The sequence below is a fragment of the Ornithodoros turicata genome, chromosome 6 (assembly GCF_037126465.1).
Source record: "Ornithodoros turicata isolate Travis chromosome 6, ASM3712646v1, whole genome shotgun sequence".
NCBI classification, from domain to species: domain Eukaryota; kingdom Metazoa; phylum Arthropoda; class Arachnida; order Ixodida; family Argasidae; genus Ornithodoros; species Ornithodoros turicata.
The window spans coordinates 32910507-32934683 of record NC_088206.1 but is presented as its reverse complement, the minus strand read 5'-3'; the positions used below and the strand labels follow the sequence as shown (position 1 = coordinate 32934683).

General features: G+C 49.5%; 4 protein-coding genes and 1 long non-coding RNA gene across 5 annotated transcripts; all 5 read left to right on the top strand.

Annotated features, from left to right (window-relative positions):
* The first annotated feature begins 5694 nt into the window (after nt 1-5694).
* LOC135397827 (uncharacterized) lies at nt 5695-6523 on the top strand. Its single transcript, XM_064629377.1, has 2 exons — nt 5695-6386; nt 6447-6523. The coding sequence occupies exons 1-2, from the start codon at nt 5777-5779 to the stop codon at nt 6497-6499; spliced, it is 663 nt and encodes a 220-aa protein (XP_064485447.1). The 5' UTR covers nt 5695-5776; the 3' UTR covers nt 6500-6523.
* Nucleotides 6524-7574: 1051 nt separating this feature from the next.
* Nucleotides 7575-8341, top strand: LOC135397826 (uncharacterized). Its single transcript, XR_010423784.1, has 2 exons — nt 7575-7691; nt 8166-8341. It is a non-coding gene; the product is annotated as an uncharacterized LOC135397826 (long non-coding RNA).
* Nucleotides 8342-9130: 789 nt separating this feature from the next.
* On the top strand, nt 9131-12564 carry LOC135398468 (uncharacterized). The gene is made up of 3 exons (XM_064629870.1): nt 9131-9147; nt 11803-11899; nt 12058-12564. Exons 1-3 carry the CDS (start codon nt 9131-9133, stop codon nt 12562-12564), a joined length of 621 nt encoding a protein of 206 aa, XP_064485940.1.
* Nucleotides 12565-12876: 312 nt separating this feature from the next.
* LOC135398467 (uncharacterized) lies at nt 12877-14022 on the top strand. The gene has a single exon (XM_064629869.1). The coding sequence runs from the start codon at nt 12877-12879 to the stop codon at nt 14020-14022; it is 1146 nt and encodes a 381-aa protein (XP_064485939.1).
* A 61-nt stretch (nt 14023-14083) lies between these two features.
* LOC135398466 (uncharacterized) lies at nt 14084-15163 on the top strand. The gene has a single exon (XM_064629868.1). It carries the CDS (start codon nt 14084-14086, stop codon nt 15161-15163), a length of 1080 nt encoding a protein of 359 aa, XP_064485938.1.
* Nucleotides 15164-24177: the final 9014 nt, after the last annotated feature.

Here is a 24177-nt window from a genome sequence, read left to right as displayed (position 1 = left end):
TCCTTCGCATTTGAACGAGTGGCGAAAAGGAAACGTTCGCCTGCAATTACGCTTCGCTAAAGCCCTTCCACACGCGGTCACCGTCCTCTTGATTTCCGAGTGTCCCAAGCTCATGTACGTCGACAAGGACCGTACGGTCACCTTCCCATAAGAAAAGATGTACGAGAGCGACATCTTGGAACTCGTGTCCCTGAACCCCCTCGCTTCCTCCATGCTGAGAGGCATTTGCGCTTCCAACGAAGCCTTCGTTTTACGCAAGCCCGGTTATTTAATCATCAATACGGAAGAGCGAAGAAGACGCGGGCAGCACTGGGTGCTCTACCTGAAAAACTACGACGGGTCTGCCGTGTTTTTCGACAGCTACGGACTTCCCCCCATCGAAGCAAACCTTCGAAGGACTTTACCTGTAGTGGACGAGTATAACGACAAGTGTATTCAATCACCCTTTTCGCCTTACTGCGGGCTTTTTTGTATCTACGTAGCCACGCGCATGTCGAAACGCTACAGCTTGAAAAGTTGTGTATCCATGTTTTCCTGTAACCTCGAAGAGAATGACGAAACAATAAAACGTCTCCTCGTGAGCGAACTCGTTTCGTAAAAAATAGACTATTTATTTATTCACGACATACACAAGACCCTTGCGAGACGATCTTCCAACGTGCTGACCCGACGCTCACCGCCGTCGTCGCCGGTCTGCACCGTGACGTCGAGGGATGTGTGGAGAAGCCAGTAGCGACGGACGATAGGCCGGTTGAAACCCGCGTTGATGAGACACGGGTCGACTGCCTCTCCTCGTCTATACTTTTCCAACAGCTCGAGCTTGTAATCTACGAAACGCTTCATTTTCTTTGCAATCTTCCCACTGACGGTGAACAGACGTAAGGGTATCGTCTTGAGAATCGAGCGAAAGTCTCCCTCGCAGCTATCGCCGTGAATATAATCGCGTAATCGCAGCAAGTCCCGATACATTCGCGTTTGCACAAAGGTGGCAAACCTCTGCTCGGGCGTCATCATGACTGAGACGGAATGAGAGTAGACAACCTTTTTTTTATTTCTCGTTACACATGAATTAGGCTCCAGCTTTGGTTTCGTAGCCGGGAAGGCAGCCCAAATACGGACGAAGGCTCGAGTCTAACCAATGGCTGGGGTTTCTCGACCAGAGTCCACCGCAGCGACAGGTAGTCAGTTGATCGCCGATTCGCAAAAAGAAGGTCTTTGGAGGAGGCTTGAAGGTTAGGACCAGGGGTAGATCTCCCGTCAGTAGCCATTCGTAATCTGCAACGAAAGGAGTGTGAGAAACGCGTGTTTTTTTAACTCAAACACACACGTACAATCTTCTTCAGTCACAGAGTGACACTGATGGTCCATCTTCTCCATCTTCCTTCAATAGTCGAAGTCCTTCGCAACGTACGTCGAACGGTACCGTCCGACAGCCGAGAAACGGGCGAATCAATCGGTCCGTCCAATGCTTTTGCTCTGAAAAAAATGTGAACGATTATAGAACGTATTAAAAAAATAACGAGGAAGCGTACCTTTGGACCACAATCCACCGCAATTGGTGCAGAAGAAGCGGGCGCTGCCAATCTCCCGAAATATGTGAGGCGGGAAAAAACCGACTTCACGCGCAGCAAAAGTGTTGTACACTGGAAACGAAACTCTTCAAACATTTCGACGATGATGACGTCATGGGTATTACTTACGAGGATCTACCAAGCTGATCATGATGGAATGACGATCGACCATTCGCTTCGACATTTATAGTAAAGCTTTGCCTCTCACTCTCTATGACGTCATTGAACGTGTTTGGACATGTTAAGACGTGTTTGAACATGTTTGAACATGTTCGGACACGGGCGGCGAAGTCGCCCCTGGACACACTCGTTCCTCTCTCTTCCTCTTTATGACGTCATTGAACGTGTCTGAACATGTTTGGACGTGTTTGAACATGTTGTGACGTCACTGAACATGTCTGAACATGTTTGGACGTGTTTGAACATGTTGTGACGTGTGTAGACACGAACCCCGCAATACGAAAAACGTCACGCAGTACGAATTAGATTGGTGGTTAGTGTGTCGCGCCCAGTGTAGAAGGATCCTGGGTTCGAATCCCACTCTGGGTCTTCTTGTCGTCATGTACGAGTCGTCCCAGAGTGTTAGCTAGAAATTAGTGTAATGTTTTATTCAACGTCGATGGTATCATTGTCATATGCGACATCGCAAAAAGGCGCGAAAGACGGAAGGCGGGGTGGTCAAAGTACAGACGACACCGTCGCAATGCGAGGAGGAGGAGAGCGGTGTAGCGACTATAAAAGGTGCGCTAGTTCTACGACGATTGATCGACAGCCCACGAGGGGCATTCATCCACGACGTGAGTCGTTTCGTGGACCAAAATGTAAGTTGACCGTCTCTGCTGTGAGAGTGTATTCTATGCATGACATTGTTTTTCAGGAACTGATAGCCGCTGTCACCGCATGACACTGAACACAGGGTCTCATCCCATCCTCTCTCATCATCATCATCAATCTCAAGCGTTCCTCAACTGAAGGGAAAAGTGAGCATTGTTTCGTGAGGGGGAATCTCGTACTGATTTTGTTTGATCGCAGTGCCGCGCTGTCTCGTATGTCAGTACGACCCCATCGATGCCATGCTCGTGGCCGTAGAAAGAGAGCACGAAGCTAGAATAGAGAATCTCGGTAATAGCCCAGTCGTCCTTTCAGATGACGACGACGACGACAGAGTCAGTAGTCCGCCTTTCGTAATACCTGAAACGGACGACGACGACGACGAATTGCTCATGTGGGAAGGGGATCAGTCGTATGCAGATTTCATTCCTCTGTCTGGTAGGGTTCGAGATGAATCACCAGATGCAAGCCCAGAATTTCGAAACGAAGCTGAGCCTGTCCAGGGTCGTAGAATCGTTGAATTGAGAGAGCACGTCGTAGAGAATCATCCCTCCGTCACGGAGAGACGATTCCTTCCTTTTTTTGTCACAGATGAGGCATTTGACGGAACGGCTACTAGGTACACGCTTCTCTGTTCCCCGCACGACGACAACGTCGACGATTTGCGACTCTATCTACCGAGCATAGCTCCAGTAATCACGCGCGTCCTCGAAGCTTATCCCATGCCTTTCAAATTTTGTCTGTGCTCGAAGGCGCTCATGGTTAAGGACGGAGCCGACGGGTTGACTTCGCATCTCCTTCACGTGAACCTTCACATGAGAGTCGTTCATAACCGCCAAGAAATCGAAGGCGCGATAAATGCTGCTATCGCAGAATCCTCGCAACGCGTTGAAAACTATGCGAGAGAAGGGTCTGGTTTCACCTCGAATGACGTCCAATGTGTCGACTTAAAACTAACGCGCTTAAAACCGAAGCGTATTGGGTGCACGGTCGAGCTTCCCGAAATGTTGAAAAGAAAAACAAGGACTCTCACAAACGTCAAACTCCCTCCGAATCACGAAAACGAGTGTTTCAAGTATAGCGTGCTTGCGCTCTTACATCCTTTGAGGAACAAACCAAACGATTATGCCAGATACCGCAAATACATGAATCCTTCGAATCCGGAGACGCGCGTAACGTACTGGCCACCCTGCTTCCCAGTCACTTACGAAGACATTGCCCTGTGGGAGAGAAAAAACAAAATCTCCGTGTACATCTACGTGTTCGACGAGCAGACGAGTTCGATATCTACCGGACGGGTTCCCTCTACGCTCTATAAGGATAAAGTCCACCTGCTCGAGGTTAGGGAGCATTTCTATGGGATCCGAAAATTTAGCACTTTCATGGGACGAAGTGACTACTTTTATTGCGAGAAATGCACGTCCGGTTACGGAACGAGAGAGGCATTGCAGCAACACGAACGCCTGTGTCGAGACGTGAACGAAGTGATTCTCGAAATGCCAAAAGCGGGGGAGTGTGTCTCCTTCAACAAGATACAGTACATGCATCCCTATCCCTATTTCGCGGTGTTGGACACGGAGAGCGTTTTGGAAAAGGACGCGCTCGTGAAGGACGCCTCGAGTGTGCACAGGATGAGCTCGTACTGCATCGTTGTAGTGAGAAGTTGGGACGGAAAAATACTAGGCCTAGATGGCTATTTGGGACCCAACGCGGCAGAGAAATGCTTGCTCTCGCTCAAGCGATTTAGCGATCAAATCGATAGGTTGAACAGTTGTCCCGCGCCGTTGGTCATGAGTATGGAAGACCACTTTCGACACGCGAGCGCTACACACTGCGAATTTTGTGGAATCGAATTTAACCGACATACGCGGAAGGTATCGCATCACGACCACACCCGCTTCGTAGAGCCCGGTTCTTCGAATTTTGTCGCGACGCTGTGTGATACGTGTAACCTTACGTGTCGTAACACCAAAGAACTCGTCGTGTGCGTGCACAACCTGCAGTACGATTTGAGCTCCCTTCTCCGCCACATGCACGTTCTAAATCTGGGCGAGCCGTGGATCTTAGCTTCGAGCTCGGAAAAGATAAGAGGGTTCAACATTGGCGATCTCCATTTCCGCGATACCACGCAGTTTTTCAACCTCTCCTTGTCGAACCTGGTGGAAACCCTGCTCGCCAGCGGTGGTGAAAGCGCGTTTCATTGTACCCGTCAAATGTATGGTGACCGTTTCCGACGCCTCCTCAGGAAGGGCATTTACCCGTACACCTTCGTCGACAGTTTCGAAGCGTACAATTTGCCCGCACTACCGCCAAAGGAAGCTTTCAAAAGTGACCTGAACGACCAAGAGATCACGGACGAGGACTATCAGTACGCCCTCGAGATTTTCGAATTGTTCGAATGTAAGAACCTCGGCGGTTACACGCGTCTCTACGTCACGCTCGACGCCTGTCAGCTCTGCGACGTCGTACTGTATTTCAGGAAGATTGCGCTAGAGACGGATAGGTTAGATATCCTACGCACAGTGTCCCTCGCCAGTTACGCGTGGAGCAGCGCTCTGAAGCTCACCAAAGTCAAACTCGAGCTCATGAGCGATCGCGAGATGTACGAAACGATCGAGCAGGGAATCAGGGGAGGCATTTGTAACAGCTTCCACAGATACTGTCGGGCTAATCACGAGGGGTGTGACGATTACGATCCCCAGCAAGAAAAGACTTTTATCCAGTACCTCGACGTGAACAGTTTGTACCCGTACGCGATGACTTTCCATCTCCCGACAGGTGGTTTTGAGTGGGTGGATCCTTCGAGGTGGAGCGAGATCGATTTTCTCAACATTCCTCACGATTCGGAAGTGGGTTACGTCTACGTAGTAGACTTGTCATATCCCGAAGAACTGCACGCACTCACCAGGGATTTTCCCCTGGCACCCGAACACAGGTGTGTGAACGAGAACGAACTCTCCCCCTACCAGCGACACTTGAAAGACGCGTTAGCGCTGAACGCCCCTCCCACAAAGAAACTCTTGCTGACGTGCTACGACAAAGAACGCTACGTCGTTCACTATGCATTGCTCGCACTGTACGTGAGGTTGGGCATGAAAATAAAACGTGTTCACAGCATCCTCTCGTTCCGCCAAGACAACTTTTTGCGAACCTTCGTGCAGAGAAACGTCGCGTTGAGGAATGCCGCGACCACGAAATTCGAGCGACTTCTGTACAAAACCATGTCGAACAGCACGTTCGGTAAGTCGATACAAAATGTGAGGCGGATGAAAAAGTATGCCCTAGCCTACGACAAAGAAAGCGCGCTCCGAAAAGCTAGCTCCGTCGACAGTCAGCATTTTCACATTCTGAGTGATAAGTGCATCTTGTACGAGATGAAGCAACGCCGCATCAAATGCACGCACCCCCTTTACGTGGGCTTTGCCATTCTTGAAATATCCAAAGTCCGAATGTACAGCTTCATCTACGAGTCGCTCTTTTCTCGCTTGACATGTCCAGTGCAATTGATCTATAGCGACACGGACAGCATAATTTTTTCTCTCACGTGTGAAAGCCTGGAAGAGCAGCTGATGAAGATTGAGAGTGAGTTAGATCTGTCTTCCTATCCGCCGGACCACCCACTTTTCAACGACGAGCACGCGAACCAGATGGGGTACTTCAAAGACGAGACGGGGGGCGGAGTTATTCAGGAAGTCGTAGCCATCCGAGCGAAAATGTACAGCATTCTCTTGGCTGGGACACACAAACAGATCGCGAGAGCGAAAGGAGTTAAGAAAGACGTGGTGAGGAAACATTTATTGCACGAAGTGTACCGAGATTCTCTGTTCAATGAAAAGGCGGTCTCTCAGAAGCAGTGCACCATCCAGAGTATAAAGCAAACGATGTACACCATTTCGAGACTCAAGAAGAGCTTGGTCCCCTACGACGACAAGCGCTATCTCGTGGATGCCGTACACTCCTTCCCTTATGGGAGCTGCGAATACGGTAAGCTTTCCTAGTGTTTTGACGCGTATCGCATTACGATAGTACTCCCTCTTTGTGCAGCACCGGAAAACCCGGAAGAGAGCCCGAGACCGTCGACGTCAGGCATCGAGTAACCGTGGAACAAAGAGCTGCACGCGCATGTAATCGAGAATAAAAGTTCTAGTCGAGACATGCTTCTCTCTCTCTCTCTCTCGCAGACAGGAGAAGCACGGGTCATCGTGGCAGTGTGGTAGCGGAATGGGTGTACGAAAAGAATGACCATTCCGTCATCGTGCTGACGCAGTGACCCGCGCAATGACGGCGCTGCGATGAAGATTCCCCTTTTCTGGCACGTCTGATCTCACGAACGCAGCATTACGAGATGATCAGACAAGGGAGGGAGGGTGCAGGCATCTATTGACCAAATCTTTTGTATGTATTCAATAAAGATGTTTCAGTGAAAGAACACACAGAGTCTCGTCAAAGTTATTCGGACTGTTTAATGCGTTGCATGTCAATAACCAATCGGTATTTCAATAAATCAATGACAAGGTTGGCGATGTAGACTGCTTGCAAATGTCGCTGCTTCCGCAGGGCGTGCTTAATATGAGCGATGGCACGAGCGAGAAGGTCCACGATGTCTGCAGCGATGTAGTTGAATTCTGCGTTGGCCAAGCTCACAAATTCGTTCATCAGTCCCAGGGGTCCGTCAGGAACCGTTATGCAGACGTTCTTGTAACGGGCGTAGATCCGACGCACCATCTCCTGCAGCGGCCCCGGCGAGATCTCTCCTATATTGCCAAAGCCTACCATGTCTATCACGTAGCGAAAAGCAGTGATGACGAGCTCGTTGCGGGGACTTTCGCCGTTGAAACATTCCTTCTCCACTTCTTCCCAAGAAGCGTGGGTGCGGGAACAATTTTGTAAAGAGTGGTAGCTGAACATCTTCACGTAGTGATGACGCGAGCGCGGTGCGCGCTGCCTTTATACAGATAAACGCGCGCGCGCAAAGAACGGAGAATGAAAGCGAAACTGAAAAGCCACCCGTCGCCGCTAGGAGCGCGCGCGCGCGCGCAGCAGAGAGCCGAAACCGAAAACACCCGCGGCCGGCGCAGGGGGCGCTAGGAGCGCGCGCGCGCGCATGCGCGGACGGGTGGAGCAGAGGGCGCGCGCGCGTCGCCTCTCTCAGTTTCTCTCGGACCGTCGCGGAAGACGGACGTGCGCTCCGCGCGCTCGCTCAGTTTCTGGCTGCCTCTCGTAGAGAGCAGACGTGTGTGTTCTCCGCGCTCGCTCAGTTTCTGCCTGGAAGTTGCCGCGGGGGAAAAGGTGAGTGATTTGACGCGCTCCTTTTCTCGTATGTTTGCCGTGTTTAGCGGTGACCGCGCTCGTGCTAAGCCTTTTCTCGCATGTTTAGACTTGTTTTGCGGTGTCCAAGCCTGTTGACGCATGTTTAGCGATGTGTGGTTCCCGCCTTGTGTTAGCTGCGTAGTGTTGAGGTTAGGCCTAAGCGATCGCCCCCCCGTAAGCCTTTTTCCTCGTATGTTTAGTCTTGTTTTGCGGTGAGCAAGCCTGTTGACGCATGTTTAGCGATCTGTGGTTCCCGCCTTGTGTTAGCTGCGTAGTGTTGTGGTTAGGCCTAAGCGATCGTCCCCGTAAGCCTTTTTCCCCGATGTGTACTGTTTTCTCCGTGCTGTTTTAGCAGTAGCGGTTAGACCTTTTCTCTCGCATGCCTAGACTTGTTCAGCAGTGCTGCCATTTTTACCTGTCGCTAGTATCTTGTTGTCTGTCTTTCTCGTCTAGAGCTATGATTGTGGCGCCATCTGGTGTGATGCCTTGCAACTAAGTGGCCACCTGTCGTCGATCTCTGCAACTACCAGTCGTCAACAAGCAACATGGCGGGCGCTGGTCACTCGGGTGTTGCGGAGCGGGTTCTTCGCCGCGGCATCGTTGATTTTCGAATAAATTGTTTCTCTCCACTCTATTTCCATCTTTTTATTTTATTTTCTACCTATTTTTTTATTTTTATGGACACAGATTGTCCGCAACGCACAGGGTGGTCTGGACACGTCCTAGATGCTCCCCAATTAGTGTGATGACTCCCTGGAGGGTCCTGATTAATGTGGGGGGTCCCAATTAGCTCTAATTGCTAATTAAACGTGTCCAGAAGCCTTGTAGCGTTGCGGACAGTCTGTGTCCAGTAACTACTACTTATGGGAGTTATTAATGGGTGTTTGCATAGATCAACAATGTGCATTCCCTTGCTGGGGCTACATAGTAATGCTGGCCTTGGAAATTTCGGAGTTCAAAATTCAATTTTGCACTCTCGCAATCTGTTCAATACTGCTCAGTGAAGTGAAAGACGGTTCTCAATGCAACTGCTCGTGGTCCCATAATTTTTGGAGGCAATGTCCCAATTAAAATTTCTTTTATGACGTGCGATGAGAAGCAATGAAATGCTGTGGTGTACTAATCACAATGAAGCACCTCGCTGAGCGGATGTGCTGGTCCTGTGTATTCTGAAAAAAAAAAAAAAAAAAAGATAAAATAAGTCGCGGCAGCTACCATGTTACATAGCTTTTTTTAGTATTTAAGGTAGCACAGTGGGAAATTTAGGTCAGTGACTTTGACTAGTTCCATACTCATTAACTGGCTTGCTAAATATAACGTATGTATCCAAAAAACCCGAACTGCTCTTGTAACTGGCCAAAGAGATCAGCCTAGCTTCACGAGCAAGCCACAAGTGCATCAACAGGTTAAGTCTGACAATGGCAACCCCTGAAGGGTACGTTCTCAGAGTTTCGTGGGTGCTAGATGTGTGTAACGGGGAAACTCCCTTTTTGTGTTCGACTCCTGTTCGTTGTTCTGTGACCCAAAAAAGACGAAACCGCCATTTTCAGGCAGGCCGGGCCATGGGTGAAGGCTGAATTCAGTGGGCCTGTGCTGGGCTCAGACTTAGCAGTGCGTGCCCTTGTAAGGTCTGCCTCTGCTATGGCAGGTCAAAAAATTATAAAATCAAGTTATGTGGCTGAAATTTGGTATCTGAGGATGAGCAAAAACGTAGCGCGGACTGAAATGTTGAAAACTGTCATGCCCAGGCTGGGCCAGAAGGGCTGGACTTCAACCTTAAGGAACTGTTTAGGCTCGGGCCATGCACGTGCCAGACACGAGACGCTTTAGCTGGACACGGGCCCAAAGAGGTTGATTCGTGCAGTGATATAACTTAAGTACTATTTTTAGAAATTGACTGTAGCTATAGCTCAATTCATTTTTGAAAGCATCTTACTTTCACTGATACTTTCACTCTACTTTCAGAGAAAGAGTAACTAAGTTTCGGTTGGCTATACTTTTCTTTGAAATGTGAGTAGTTACCAAGGGCCGATCCAGGATTTCTTTCCAAAGGGTGTCCGCATCGACAAAAGGCAGGTGCTTGCTGGGGTGGACCAGTTGAACCCCATGCTGAAGTTTGGAATTGAGGGGGCAGGGGTACGGACTCCAGAACCCCCCTACCCCCTCCAAGATCCGCCCCTGCTTGTCATTGTCGCTAGTACGTTGCCTAGTTAGTTATAGTTCCAAGTTCAACGTAACTTAGCTACTATACTCAGGAATGATTTTTTCAGCCTATGAACCACACGGTTTCACAATGATTTCAACCTACGGCCATAGGTGCATATACACGGTGTCCCAGAAAACGTGTCCTTGAATTATAATAAACAAACTACACCACCTAGGGTCATGCGGTCAATGGCATTTCTTCTGACTGGGTTTTTGCCACCTCCTCATGTGAATGTCGTGTAACGTAAGTTTAATTATGTAAATTTTTGCGAGCTTAAGTCGGAAATTTGTCTAGTAAAGGTCACTTTTTAACCCTACCAATGTGAAGAGCGTGTCTAATTTAGTCAAATTAATGATAATTGACAGGGATATTCAGGAGCTATCCCATCGGAAAAAATAGCCGAACATCATGCTCTACGGAGGTCGCACAGAATAACGCACGATGAATTTTTCAGCGCAATCTTTCTCAGTCCGACGAAAGGAGGTTGGAAACCCAGCCCTCCCCGACATCGCAGAGAGAGATAAAACAGGCACGGCTTATCACGTCCGACTTTCGCGGGGGTAATGCTTTCCCTCTCCCAATTTTAGGAACTGTTACTTTTTCTACTATCACTCTGTGGGCTGGCTTCGGAACCTCCTTTCGTCGCACTGAGAGCGATTGCGCTCAAAAAGTCATCGCGCGCTATGGTCCGGTGCTCCGAAAAGCATGATATTCGGCTATTTTTCCCGATGGGATACTCCGTGAATATCACTGTGAATTATCGTGAATTTGAGTGAATTCGGCACGCCCTTCATATTGGTGGGGTAAAAAAGTGACCTTTACTTGGCAAATTTCCGAGTTCAGTTCGCAAATATTTACATAATTAAACTTGGAGTACATGACATTCACATTAGGAGGTGGCAAAAACCTAATCGGAACAAATGCTGTTGACCGCATGATTCTAGGTGGCGTAGTTTTTTATTATAATTCAATGACTCGTTTTCTGGGACACCCTGTATAGAAACCCTCATTCACCATGTACAATTTCTACACCGAGCAGCTGTTGAAATATGTGCGCTGTGCAGGGGCAGATTTAAGGGGGGGGCGACCGCCCCCCTCCCCCATACGGCTGTGTTCCCTATGCAAAAACCCTATCTCCTGGATGATGCTGTGCCGCAAAGCACGTAATTTCCTTAAGACCGCTCCCCCCCCCCTGGCGCTGTGTTGACATACGGTGTGTGCGGCTGCGTACAAAAGTAACGAAAACAACACATCTCACACCCTACCCCTGAAGAAGAAGATAAATAACAAACGGAAGCAGTTCGTACTCACTATATTTCTGTCGTCCATGCTGCTTCCTGCTCCGCAGTCCACTACCTGTCCACTTTCACTCACTGATTGTGGATCCTCGTCACCTGATGTTTCGCTGCCACCCTCACCGGGAGCTTCGCTCGGTCCTGTTGCGGAATGAGACCTGCAGCGCGAACCGTGCTTGACTTAGATTTTCATGTACTGAAAGACGACGAGGTTGTTTGGACCTTTCAGGAGTTTGTTGCTTTGTTTTTTTTTAGTGTTGTAACTCGTGAACGACGAGGAAGAGAAACTAATTTTGGAATTTTGGAACGTCTGGTTCGGGTCCTTTTCTCTAGCTCATCGAATGTCCTGCGTCACTCTGATCGAAACGAAATCCGGTTAGTAGCTATCCATCTGACCATAACATATTGGTGCCGAAACCCGCGAAGGTAATTCCGGACGATCGAGGAGGAAGGATCGCTTGAAAGCGAAAAGGACTGTACTGCGAGGGAGGACCACTCGAATCATCAACGAAAGCAAAGCTCTTCTTTCATCTGAGACCGCCAGCGCTGACGAACTCACCGTTCTACTAGATCGCCTCACCATTTGCAGTACTGACTTGAAAGACGTCGACACCCAGTTGGAGACTCTCATTCCAATCGAAGATCTTCAACAGGAGCATGACAGCTGCTTTGGATACCAAGAGGAAGTAAGCACAGTAGTCTCAAAATTGAACTACAAACTTCGACAAGTTGAAGCTCCGGCTTTGCAGACCATGACATCGCAAACTGAGAGGAACACTCAGTCCTTGAGGGAGTCAACGAGATCTGGAATTAAGTTACTGGAATTAAGTTACCAAAGCTCCAGCTCCAAAAGCTCAATGGCGAGCCCACGCTGTGGCCAAGCTTCTGGGAGCAATACTTAAGCAGCATACATGAAAACGCTACCCTTTCCAAGATCGAGAAATTCCAGTACCTGGGATCTCTTCTCGTTGGACGGGCGTCTGCTGCGATTGAGGGACTCCAGGCCACGGAAGCTTGCTATGATGATGCATTGGAGTTGCTGAAAAAACGTTTTGGTGATAGACAGAAGATAGAACACGAGTATTTCTCCCGTCTGCGTCAACTTTCCCATATTCGCTCTTCGCACGATACTGATGGACTGAGGAAGATGTATGATCAGACCCAGTCTAGTATGCGGGGATTAAACTCTCTCGGAATAACTGCTGGAAGTTACGCAGCGATGATGAACGACATTCTCCTGAACGCGTTGCCACAGGACATGGTTTTGGACTACCATCGTAGGAAACAGCAACAACCAGCACAGCTCGAAAACTCCGAAAAACAGTTAGAGGATCTCCTCGATTTTCTCTAGAACGAAGTTGAAAGCAGAGAAAAGGCGGGAATATCTAGCCAGGATGGAGGAGTTGTGAAACGAAGAGGGAGTCAGATGAGCCGTCTCAGTGGGCTAGTACTCCAAACGGGTTCTGAGCCGGCCAAGTGCATCTTTTGTGGCTCTTCGGCGCATAGGACTGAACGATGCTCTTCTGATATGAATCTGAGTGCCCGTAAAGAGAAGCTCAAATCTCAGCGAAGATGTTTCCGACGCACCTGGGTGGGGCATATGACGAACCAGTGTGTGAGACGTGTCAAATGCGATAAATGCAAAGGTAGACACGTAACCTCCATGTGTGACCCGGAGTACAACCCAGCCCAGTCAACTAGCCCTAAAACGCAAACCCGCAGCGCAGTGATCGCCACGTCCTCAGCCACTTCACGTTCCACGGTTTTGCTACAGACTTTCCGTGCTTGGGTGGTCGCCGACAAGAAGTGCGCATACATTCGAGGATTATTTGACAGCGGTAGTCAAAGTACCTTTGTGCGAGAGGATCTTGTTCGCAGCTTGAACTTGCCCGTCCTGAGAGAGGACGAACTCTCAATAAGCACATTTTCCAGTGATATGGGGAGGAAACCAGAGAGGCGACGAATAGTGGAGCTCCAGATACGAAGCCAGTATGCCGAGGAGGTAATAACTATGGAAGCAATCGAAATGCCAGTTCTGTGTCATGATCTTCCATCAGCATCAGCAGACGACCGTCACTTGATTGTACTTCAGGAAGCTGGAGAACATGTTGCTGACGTCGTATCGTTCCCAGGCATACTGCAAGTGAAGGGAATTTCGGTCCTTATTGGGTCGGATCAAATGTGGAAATTGCTGAAAGGAGAGATCCAACGTTACGGGCCAAACGATGAAATCGTTGCCATCAACTCCAAACTAGGATGGACGTTTCAGGGTCCGACTACCGAACGTTCGCTGATCGCAAGGCAGGCCTGCAACTATGTATCTGTGCTTCGTGTGAGTACACTTTCTGAGGACCTGCGCTGTGACCAGCTTTTAGAACGATTTTGCAGCCTGGAAGGAGTTGGAATCGTCCACGAAGATGAATCTCCGTCGGCCGAAGGTCATGCCGTTCTCGAAGAGTTCGAGAAAACACTGAAGATGAGGGATGGCAGGTACGAGGTTCAGCTCCCGTGGAAACAGACAGATTCGCCGTTGAACGACAACTTCGAGATAGCTAAAACTAGGCTGAAGAAACTTGTGTTCCGACTGAACAAAGACAGACATTTGATCGAAGAGTACGACAAAGTTATACGTGGATATCTTCTCAGTGGATACGCAGAAGTAGTTCCAACCCCTATCCAACCAAGAACAGAACACTCGGGTTTTCTACATGCCACACAGAGAAGTTTTCCGCGAAGCATCTACAACAACCAAGTTGCGTGTAGTGTTCGACGCGTCGTCGCATGGTCCTGGAAGTACATCGTTAAATGACCACCTGGAAACTGGACCAAAGCTTCAAGCGGACATGCAGGATATTCTAATCAGGTTTAGGATGCATCAGATCGCTATGATAGCGGATGTCGAGAAAGCTTTCCTCCAGATCATGGTCCACGAGAGAGATCGTGATGCGCTACGATATCTTTGGTACCGCGACGTGCCCTTTCGTGAGATGACGTCTAACGAGCTCTGCGTTCTCAGGATGAGTCGGGTTCCCTTCGGAACGACCGCGAGTCCTTTCCTCCTGGCTGCAACGCTGCATCACCACTTTCGTCACATCACTGACGATCTAAGAAACACCGCAAGCGACTTGTTATCCTCATTTTACGTGGACGACTTGGTAACAGGAGCTGATAACGTTGAACAAGCCACGAAGATGTATCGTCAGGCTTTGGCAGTCATTGAACAGGCTGGAATGCGCCTCAGGAAATGGGCATCGAATGAACCCCGGTTAAAGTCTGTGTTCAAAAAGGGTGGGACTGACGACTCGATACATCAGAAGGTACTTGGAGTTCCTTGGAATACTGAAACTGACAGCTTGATGCCTAATTTAGAAGCCGTGAAAACGTTTGTGGCAACTTCACCAGTAACCAAAAGGAACATACTCCAAGGCACCGCAAGACTGTTTGACCTTTTGGGATTCCTCAATCCATTTACGTTCAGGGCCCGCTCCATGTTTCAAGACCTATGGAAGAAAAAGGTTGGATGGGACGAAGATATCCCATGTGATGCTCAGCAGAAGTGGATCGAATGGTGTAATGAACTATCTACATTATCAGCACTAGAGATTCCCCGTTGCGTCGTTCCAGCGAATGCATCTGCGTTTCAAATGCATATATTTTGTGATGCCAGTCCTCTTGGTTACGAGGCAGTGGCTTACCTGAGAACCGCAAACACAAAGGGCGAGATTTCAACGCATTTAATACTCTCAAAAACTCGTCTAGCACCTATCAAGCAGCTTTCTCTTCCAAGACTAGAGCTTATGGGAATGCTTATCGGAGCGAGAATGCTCACTTACCTGCAAAGGACACTGTATAAATTCCAGTTCGACTATTTTATGTGGACCGACTCCATGATCGCATTGTGGTGGATACGACGCCGGCCAACCGAATGGAAAGTGTTCGTCAGCAATTGAGTAAAAGAAATCCAACGTCTCACCGAAATATCGCATTGGGCACACTGCCCTGGGACCGAAAACCCAGCCGACCACTTGACAAGAGGCATTACTGCGCTAAAACTGATTAGCAGTCAAAGCTGGTGGCATGGGCCTAAGTGGCTACCCGGAGACTGCGGGTGCTGGCCGAGCGATTTCGTCGAACTGGATCCACGAACGGATGAGGAACGCCTACAATGTCAGACATTACTGCAAGTGGCGTTGCAACAATGGTCGCCACTTCTTGATTTGGATGCGTTCGGCAAGTATTCCCGTGTTTTGCGAACGACTGCCTGGATTCTTCGATTCATTACAAATTGTCGGCATCATGAAGAACGGCTCACGGGTCCCTTGTCTGCAGACGGACTACTTCATGCGGAAACGTACTGGGTACGTACTTCGCAGGCCGCAACGTATCCAGATGACGTTTATGCACTGAGGGAGAAGCTGGAATTTCCCACAAACTCGAAGATCGCAAATTTGCAGCCGTTTCTGGATGCAACTGGTGTTCTCCGGCTTAAGCGTCGGCTTCACTATGCGGATGAAGTAGAACAAGTCAAGCATCCCATCATTTCGAAGGAGCACCGCCTGGCACACCTTATAGCGTCTGCTTCACACCACCGCACACTACGCGGAGGACTCCAGGACACCATGAACGACCTTAGGGAGAAATGGTGGATTCCCCATGCTAGACAATTTGTGAGGACTGTGATCTTCCGCTGCCCAACGTGCAAACGCTTCACTTCAGCCAGCGAGAGCACCTACTGCTCCGTTACCTGCAGAGCGAGTAACCCCCATTCTTCCGTTTGAAATGGCAGGAGTAGACTTTGTCGGCCCAGTTTTTGTAAAAACCGATGACGGATCAAAGAGATCTTATATCTCATTGTTTACTTGTGCCGTTACCAGGGCGGTACATTTCGTTCATTTTTTCACAACTAATCAGCAACCTCGGAGCCAACGCATTTCTTCTTGCATTCAGGAGATTTGTGTCCCGTCGTGGAATACCCTCGGTGATGTACTCAGATAACGCCTTAACATTTAAGAGGGCCGCGAAAGATATCCAGAAGTTAGGGAGTCTAATACAGCAAGACGACGTGCAGAATTATATGGCCACAACTATGATCAGCTGGAGGTTCATGCCGGAAAGAGCACCGTGGTGGGGCGGGTTTTGGGAGAGACTGGTTCGGACCCTTAAACATGCTCTACGACGAGTCATCGGAAAGCAGTCGTTGACGATCGAAGAAATGGAAACAGTGCTAGCCGAAGCCGAAGCAGCAGTAAACTCACGGCCCATCACGTACTTGCATTCCTCACCCAACGAGCCTACTGCTCTGACACCAGCGCACCTTCTAGTTGGAAAACGCTTGATTGCCTTGCCATCTTCGAAACGACCAGACCCAACCAGATCAACTACAGAAGTGCTTTCGCGAAGGTGGGTGCACCAGCAAAAGATAGCTGACCAGTTTTGGAAACGTTGGCACAAGGACTATCTGTGGGAGTTGCGATCGGCCCATGTATCACGTACCACGCCTTCTCATTCCATGAAAGAAGGCGATCTTGTACTCGTTCATGAAGAACGAGCACCGAGGCAAGTTTGGAAAACAGCACGGATTGTGAAGTTTCATCGAGGAAGAGATGGAGAGAACAGGTCATGTTCCATCAAGCTGCCATCAGGCAACATCACAAGAAGACCTGTACAGCAGCTGTACCCATTCGAGGATCATCTCCAATGTGCTAGTGACGCCCATTCCGGGGGGGGGGGGGGAGGATGTTGCGGAATGAGACCTGCAGCGCGAACCGTGCTTGACTTAGATTTTCATGTACTGAAAGACGACGAGGTTGTTTGGACCTTTCAGGAGTTTGTTGCTTTTTTTTTTTTTTTAGTGTTGTAACTCGTGAACGACGAGGAAGAGAAACTAATTTTGGAACGTCTTGTTCGAGTCCTTTTCTCTAGCTCATCGAATGTCCTGCGTCACTCTGATCGAAACGAAATCCGGTTAGTAGCTATCCATCTGACCATAACAGTCCTTCGTCACCAGTCGGTGGTGCATGCTCAAGCTCCGAGGAAAGCGACGACATCCTGGCGCTTCTTTCGTGCCTGAACTTCGTCGTGCGTGGTTTCGGAACATTGTCGTCGAACAACCATTGTCGATATCTTTTCGGCATAGTTAACAGGGACAAAGGGACGCCGGCATATCATTCAGGCGGCGAACTATCTAAACCACATTACCACGTCGCAGGTAATGCATACATTTTGAAACAACAAACGAACTCGTCTGCAGACGCGACAGGCGCGATAGCGAAGCAGACGAAAGCGAAAGCTGCGCAGTCGGGGTCGGGATGGTCGCGAGACGTTAGGTCACGGCCATCGACAGTACCGAGAAGTACTGGTAGTAATATAATTTCTACAGACATACTTTGCATGACTTTTTTTTTTCGTCCATGCATGACGGAAACCATTAAAACATCCCCCCCCCCCCAGATGGTATCGCGAGACAAGCCAAGCCATTTAAGAATCCACGTCTGGACTTCCCGCTTCCCGCGCTTTGTACTTCTCTTTCGCTTTTGGGCGTCTGGGCCACTTTAAATCATTGATTAGTTTAGTCTGTCGTAGACAGAAATGAGCCACGTTCTCGTCAAATAGGCAACGGCTGCGGCATGGGACGTATACCCCACAAGGAAGATCACCGATGTCGCGACGGCAACAGAAATTATGACAGATCCGTCTGTAGTGGAGACGCTTGCGGGACGCATATTCATGGTAACTTGGAAGGACAAGGAACCCCCAGCAGAAGCGTATATTCTAGCTGCAGGTGAGCATTTGTTGATTAAAGAAGTTGAACTGGTGTAATACAGTTGTTGTAATTATTCGTATGTTTCTGTCTGAACGTAGCGTAGGCGGCCGTTCTGTGTGATTCGAAAACTGGATAGTACCGGATTAACACTAACAGTAACTGAATTAAATACGGTGCTTTGCAAGAGAACTATCAAAAATCGAACGGCGTCGAAACAGGTTGGCAGCGCGAGCATCGACCCAGGCATCACAGGTGTGTTATAACTTCGAATTAAAGCAAGTGCGTACTGACAAAGGGTTGACCTTCATAAAATATAAGTATTCTTCCATTAAACGCAATAAGTGAATCAACCTTGTGTTGTCAGATGCACATCGAATCAAACCTGTCCAATATAGTGTTATTTATAAATTGAAACTTATATTAGTCGAACTTCCTTGACAGCAGGTCAACTGCTGCAACCACGTTGACCAAGTAAAGGAGCTGCAGAAACGGAACGAAGACCTTGAACGGAAGGTTGCTGAGCAGCAAGACATATGATAGGTAATGCTTCCCTTCTGATTTCAATGTGGTCTGTGCACTAGATAGGCTGGCAAAGCTCTGCGTTGGTGGCCATTATCTCATCTGTCACGATTTGTTTTCCGCCATAAGTCGCTTCAATACAGTATGGGAGGGAATGGGGCTGAGTAAAGATTCCTGTGGGGAGGAAATTCTGTTAAACAGTGAGCTTCCTACGTCCCTTATCCCATAACAGTAGGCCTGGTCATGTTGCTGAACTATTAAATTTGGACAAGAATATTCGTTCCATCGGTGGGATTGGTAAGGCTTGTTTTAAATTCTGAAGCATTCTACGACTAGAGGGTTGAAGTCTTAAGTGCTCAAAATTAAGACAGCCCATCATAGAAAGCAGGTGGGCGATTTTACACGAAAACATCGAGGTCCTGCTTGACCTTTTCTTTTCTTTCTGGAAGAAAAAGTGGGGTGCTCCTAGGTCACACAAGATATCTCACCATGGAGTATTTTCTGCTCTTACGCTAACTGGCTAGACACCAGGTTCCACTGAACGTCATGTACCTCAGAAAACAACAATACCATCTAGGGCCAGCTGCTACTCACTGAGAGCTCATAGAGCATTACAGCTTGTTGCATTCTGGTGCAAGAACTTTACGTTTATGGCTGAGCAAAGTCATGGCTTTTGTTGCCCCAGTGTGGGCGCGAAAACTGGTGCCGCAAAAAGTCAGTTTATTGTAACCTCAGGAATTTAACAGTGTATCCGCAAACTGGATTTCACTGGCTATTTTTACTTTGGTGGTGAGCATGTACTAGACTTTGACTATTTGACGACTAGTCTAGTACTAGTGGCTAGTTCAAGAAAATAACTTGACATCTGGACCTCATTTTGTTATGGAAATAAAAATGTACAAATAAGGCGTTTTTAACATAATCACTTTAATGCGCAAAATTCGTAGGCCGAGCTTTTGTCTAAAGCATACCAGAGAGTATCAAAGGTGTTTTTCGTTAAAATTAAGAAAAATTTTCCCATGGGATGACGTACTGGCAGAGGTGGGCATCCTCACGAGGGCGTGGGAGGGTGAGGGTTTCCTCACCTCACGATATTTGAGGTGAGGTGAGGGCCAATTTTTCTGATGAGGTGAGGAAAATCTTCAAAATATTTTTGACGTGAGGAAAATATTTTTAAAAAAATTTCAGGTGAGGTGAGGAAAAGCTTTCTCCCAGAAAATTGAGGTGAGGGCGAGGGTCGTGAGGACAAACGCCCACCTCTGCGTAGTGGTCTTGCCACTGTGCTGCAGACTGAACCACAGTTGTTCCTTTTCTTTAATTTGATTCTAGTTTTTGTTTGTTTGTTTGTTTGTTGTCATCTGTAAACATGTCCTTGGTATATGGCTAGGGTTCTCCGTTTTCGGGTTCAACCGATTTTTCATGATAGTTCCCCCCGAACAAATATTCAAGAATTCGGGTAAAACACTACATCTACCCGCAATCCTTGCGGTTCTTAAACTTGTCGTTCTCTGTAAACCATTGGAAAAATTAATCATAATATCAGCAAAGAGAGCTATTTGTGACAGCCTATTTGTCCTCCATTTATGATTCCCTCCTGCAGGAGCCAAAGACAAGCTTTTGTGAAGCTCGGGCAAGTGTTTGAATACCGCGGTCATTCACTGCCCCAGTTCCGAGCAGAAATATAAAGATTCTTGTTTCTCGACCCAGTGTCACAGCAGTGGCTTGTTTCCTATACCTTTCGTTTCACCTGAAAATTCCACAGTGACATATCAAAGAGAGATCATAGCGTCCGATTTCTCTCAAAATTCTTGGGCGTAAATTGCAACTGATTTTTCCCTCCACTATTTGAAAAAGCATAAAACCCGAAAATGAAGAACCCTATATGGTGAACTCCACTGGCCGTTTCGGTGAGACTTAGTGTAGTGCGGCAGTGTGAGCTTGGTGTCGAGAGAACCTGTGGAGAGAGCGAGGCAACGTCTGGTAACGACGGAATCAAACCCAAAACTCATTCAGATTTATTGATGGGCACGAGGCTCGCGCTCATCTTCGTTGTTGTCGCAACATGTAGCCCCCCCACTAGAACTCCAAGCAGGGTATTGGCGGAGTGGTAATCGGTTGAAGGACCAGTGGTTGGAACAGGGGCTTCAGTGAAAGCAGGCTTGAGACGCTCAACGGAGACTGTTTCCGGTCTGCCGTTGTAGTCTATGACGAAGTATTTAGTCGCACGTTCCAATACAGTGTAGGGTCCAGTGTAAGGGGCCTGGAGGGACCTGCGTAAGGCATCCGTTCGTAAGAAAACCTGGGATGCGGTACTCAGGTGGGGGGAAACGAAGGGCGTTGCCGGCTGCCGAGCCCGGGTGGCAGTTGGTCGGATGCGGCAAAAGTGCTCTCGGAGGCGATGCGGGTAGTCCGACGGATCAGTGGCGATTGGGGTAGGGTTGTCGAAAAAGTGCCCGGGAAGGCGAAGAGTAGTGCCATAAACGAGCTCTGACGGCGTGCAGCCCAGGTCCTCTTTCCAAGCCACTCGAATTCCTAAGAGGATGAGCGGAAGAAACTCGTGCCACTTAGAGGCGTTTTCGTATGCCATGATGGCAGCTTTGAGATGACGATGGAATCGTTCTACGAGGCCATTAGCTGCGGGGTGATACGCTGTTGTGCGGCAGCGGTGAGTTCCAAGGAGATTGCTGAGCGCAGCAAACAGGCGGGACTCAAAATGTTTCCCTCTGTCCATTATGATCTTGGAAGGGGCTCCAAACCGGGAGACCCAAGTCGAAATGAACGTGCGTGCGACTGTTTCTGCTGTGGAGTCCGGCATAGGGGCGGCTTCTGGCCACCTTGTGCACCGGTCAACGCACGTCAAGAGAAAACGATGGTTGTTCGACGGGGGCAGGGGGCCCACTATGTCGACATGGACTTCGTCGAAACGACTGCTGGGCAGTGGGTATGTTGACAATGGAGGAACGGTGTGCCTGTGGACTTTGGCTCGTTGGCATGGCGCGAAGGACCTCGTCCATGCGCGAATGTCAGTGTTTATAGATGGCCACACATAACGAGCACTGACAAGTCGCTGTGTGGCCTTGATTCCAGGGTGGGATAGTCCGTGGAGAGCCGCGAAGATTTGACGACGGAGACATTGGGGAACGAAAGGTCGCTGCATGCCTGTAGAAATGTCGCAGACGACGGGTTCGGAGAGTCCGGGAAAACTTACTTCTTGCAGGTTTAGCGAGGAACGCCCTGATAGGAGGTATTTCAACTCCGGGTCGTTCTGCTGCTGCTCAGAGAGATCTGCAAGGCTGATTGGTCTGTGCTGAACAGAAAAGAGGCGACTGAGGGTGTCAGCCGGAACGTTGTTGGCCCCCTTCACGTGCTCGAATGTCGTCTGGAACTCCGCTAGGAAAGCGAGTTGCCTAATTTCACGAGAGGAGTAGCGGCTGCTGCCGGATTGGTATGCGTGCACCAGGGGTTTGTGGTCAGTAAAAATGACAAACTGCTTGTCCTCGAGGAAATAACGGAATGTCCTGACGGCCATGAAAGCGGCGAGGAGCTCGCGACCGAAGGTGCTGTACTTCTCTTCGGTGGATGAGAGCTTCTTGGAGAAGAAGGCTAACGGTTGCCAATGACCGCCTATGTGTTGCTGCAGGACGGCTCCGACACCTTTGCTCGAGGCGTCCACCATAATCGAGGTGGGTGCTTCGTTGACAGGATGGACCAGCGTGGTGGAGGATGTTAAGGCATGCTTGGCCCTGTTAAACGCCTCGATTTGCTCGGGAGACCAGGCCAGGGCTGTAGAATCCTTGCGCGCAGAGTGTAGAGGCTCTTCGAGCGGCCGTAATACGCCCGCGCAATGGGGAATAAAACGTCTGTAGAAGTTCACCATCCCGAGAAAACGACGTAGCTGTGTGCATGATGTGGGGAGGGGAAACTCTTGCACCTTCTTAACTTTGCTTTCGAGGGGTGTTATTCCTTGGGCATCGACCTGGTGGCCCAGGAATTCGAGCGAAGGGACGCCGAATTCGCACTTGTCGATGTTAATGAATAATCCATGCTCTGATAGGTGGTGGAATAAGGCACGCAGGTGCTGCAAGTGCTCTTCATGGGCAGCGCTGGCCACAAGCAGGTCGTCGAGGTATGCAAAAACGAAAGGTAGGCCCCGTGTGACGTTGTCGATAAAGCGCTGGAAATATTGTGCAGCGTTGCGGAGTCCGAAAGACATTCGGAGGAATTCGAGGAGGCCGAAAGGGGTTACAATGGCGGTCTTGGGAACGTCCTCCTCTGCCATGGGTATCTGGTGGTATGCTTTTTTTAAGTCGATTTTTGAGAAAAGTTTGGTTTTACTATGCCGACCGCAGCATGTGATCAAATTCTTGACGCGCGATGGCAAGCTTCTCGGGGCTCAGCCGACGAGCCTTAGCAAAAACTGGTTGGCCTTTGGTGCATATACGGTGGACGACAGGATGCTTGACCGGCTTCGTCCAGTCGCACTGCGATGTCAATGATGGAAAATCATTTAGCATCGTGGCATAAGTCGCGTCACTTGGTAGCGGAGTAGCGAGACCAGTCGAAGCTACTCTTGCCGATACGCCGTTTACCGTGAGGCCAGTAAGAGTGTCGAGGAGTCTTCGCTTAGCGACGTCGCCCAGAATGTTGTGATGAGCCAGAAAATCGCTACCTAGGATGCTGTGCGCTGTGTCCTAGACAAGACCCAGTGAAGTACTCTTCGGAGTCTGAAATCAAGAGTCAAGGAACGGCGATAATAGACGGGTATACGTGACCCGTTTACTGCTCTCAGGTACAAAATGGGGGGACGTCTGCGATCTTGGGCGGAGGCTGGAAGCACGCTGACCTCTGCCCCAGTGTCGACCAAGAAGTTTTGTTTGCCAAGCCGGTTCCTGATGTAAAATAGGCGACACGGTTGCAGGTAGTGGGAATCGTTCGTCGCCGCTAGTGATCCCCGAGAGGGTTTCCCTGCCAGGAGAAGGGCGATTCGCAACGCCTTGCACGACGACCAAAACGGCTGTGGTACCAGCAGAGACTACGAGGTGGAGGTGACGGTGACGACGAGAACTGAGACCTTGCTGGTGTCGACCGGGTACCGCGCGTGGGCCGCAGATGACCCGCAGGGCGCGGAGAAGAGGAGCGGCGGGGAGCGATAGCACCGAAACGGAGATCCTCTATAACGTCCGCGAGGCGGCGCACCTGCTGACGCAGAGAAGCGAACTCGGCTTGGTCGTTGACTGAGACTGCCGTCTGACAGGTGCCACCTGGGTCATTGCCGGGGGTCTTCTGCAGTGCGGTGATGCAGGCAGCGGAATCTCTCTCACTGGCTAATTCCGTGAGCTTGTCCGCACGCTCCGCTAACGCTTGGAGGTTAGCTTCGCCCGAGGCTGCCAAGACCATCTGGACCGAAGGAGGAAGCTTGGAAAGGAAAACCTCGCGGAGCATTCTGTCGTCCAACAACGGCGTAGAACCCCCGAGGATGTGCTGCAGACGTCGGAGGAGCTGAGAGGGCTTCCGGTCACCTAAAGGCTCGTTCGACACGAGCTCGTGCAGGCGCTGTCGATCTGAAGGGGATGCCCGGGCGATTACGGCAGTCTTGAGTGCCGCGTAAGGGTCATTCGGGGGAGGAGAGGTTAGAACGTCGGCGACCCCGACAAGCACGTCCTCGGGCAGAACGGACATTAC

What these genes read in the sequence shown, in the direction of transcription:
- LOC135397827 (XM_064629377.1), top strand. Translation starts at nt 5,777, where the DNA reads ATGAAGCAACGCCGCATCAAATGCACGCACCCCCTTTACGTGGGCTTT. An exon ending in TTATGGGAGCTGCGAATACG is followed by an intron (nt 6,387 to 6,446) that starts GTAAGCTTTCCT and finishes CTCTTTGTGCAG; the next exon opens with CACCGGAAAACCCGGAAGAG.
- LOC135398468 (XM_064629870.1), top strand. An exon ending in GCTTTGGATACCAAGAGGAA is followed by an intron (nt 11,900 to 12,057) that starts GTAAGCACAGTA and finishes CCAAAGCTCCAG; the next exon opens with CTCCAAAAGCTCAATGGCGA.
- LOC135398467 (XM_064629869.1), top strand. Translation starts at nt 12,877, where the DNA reads ATGTGTGACCCGGAGTACAACCCAGCCCAGTCAACTAGCCCTAAAACG.
- LOC135398466 (XM_064629868.1), top strand. Translation starts at nt 14,084, where the DNA reads ATGCATCAGATCGCTATGATAGCGGATGTCGAGAAAGCTTTCCTCCAG.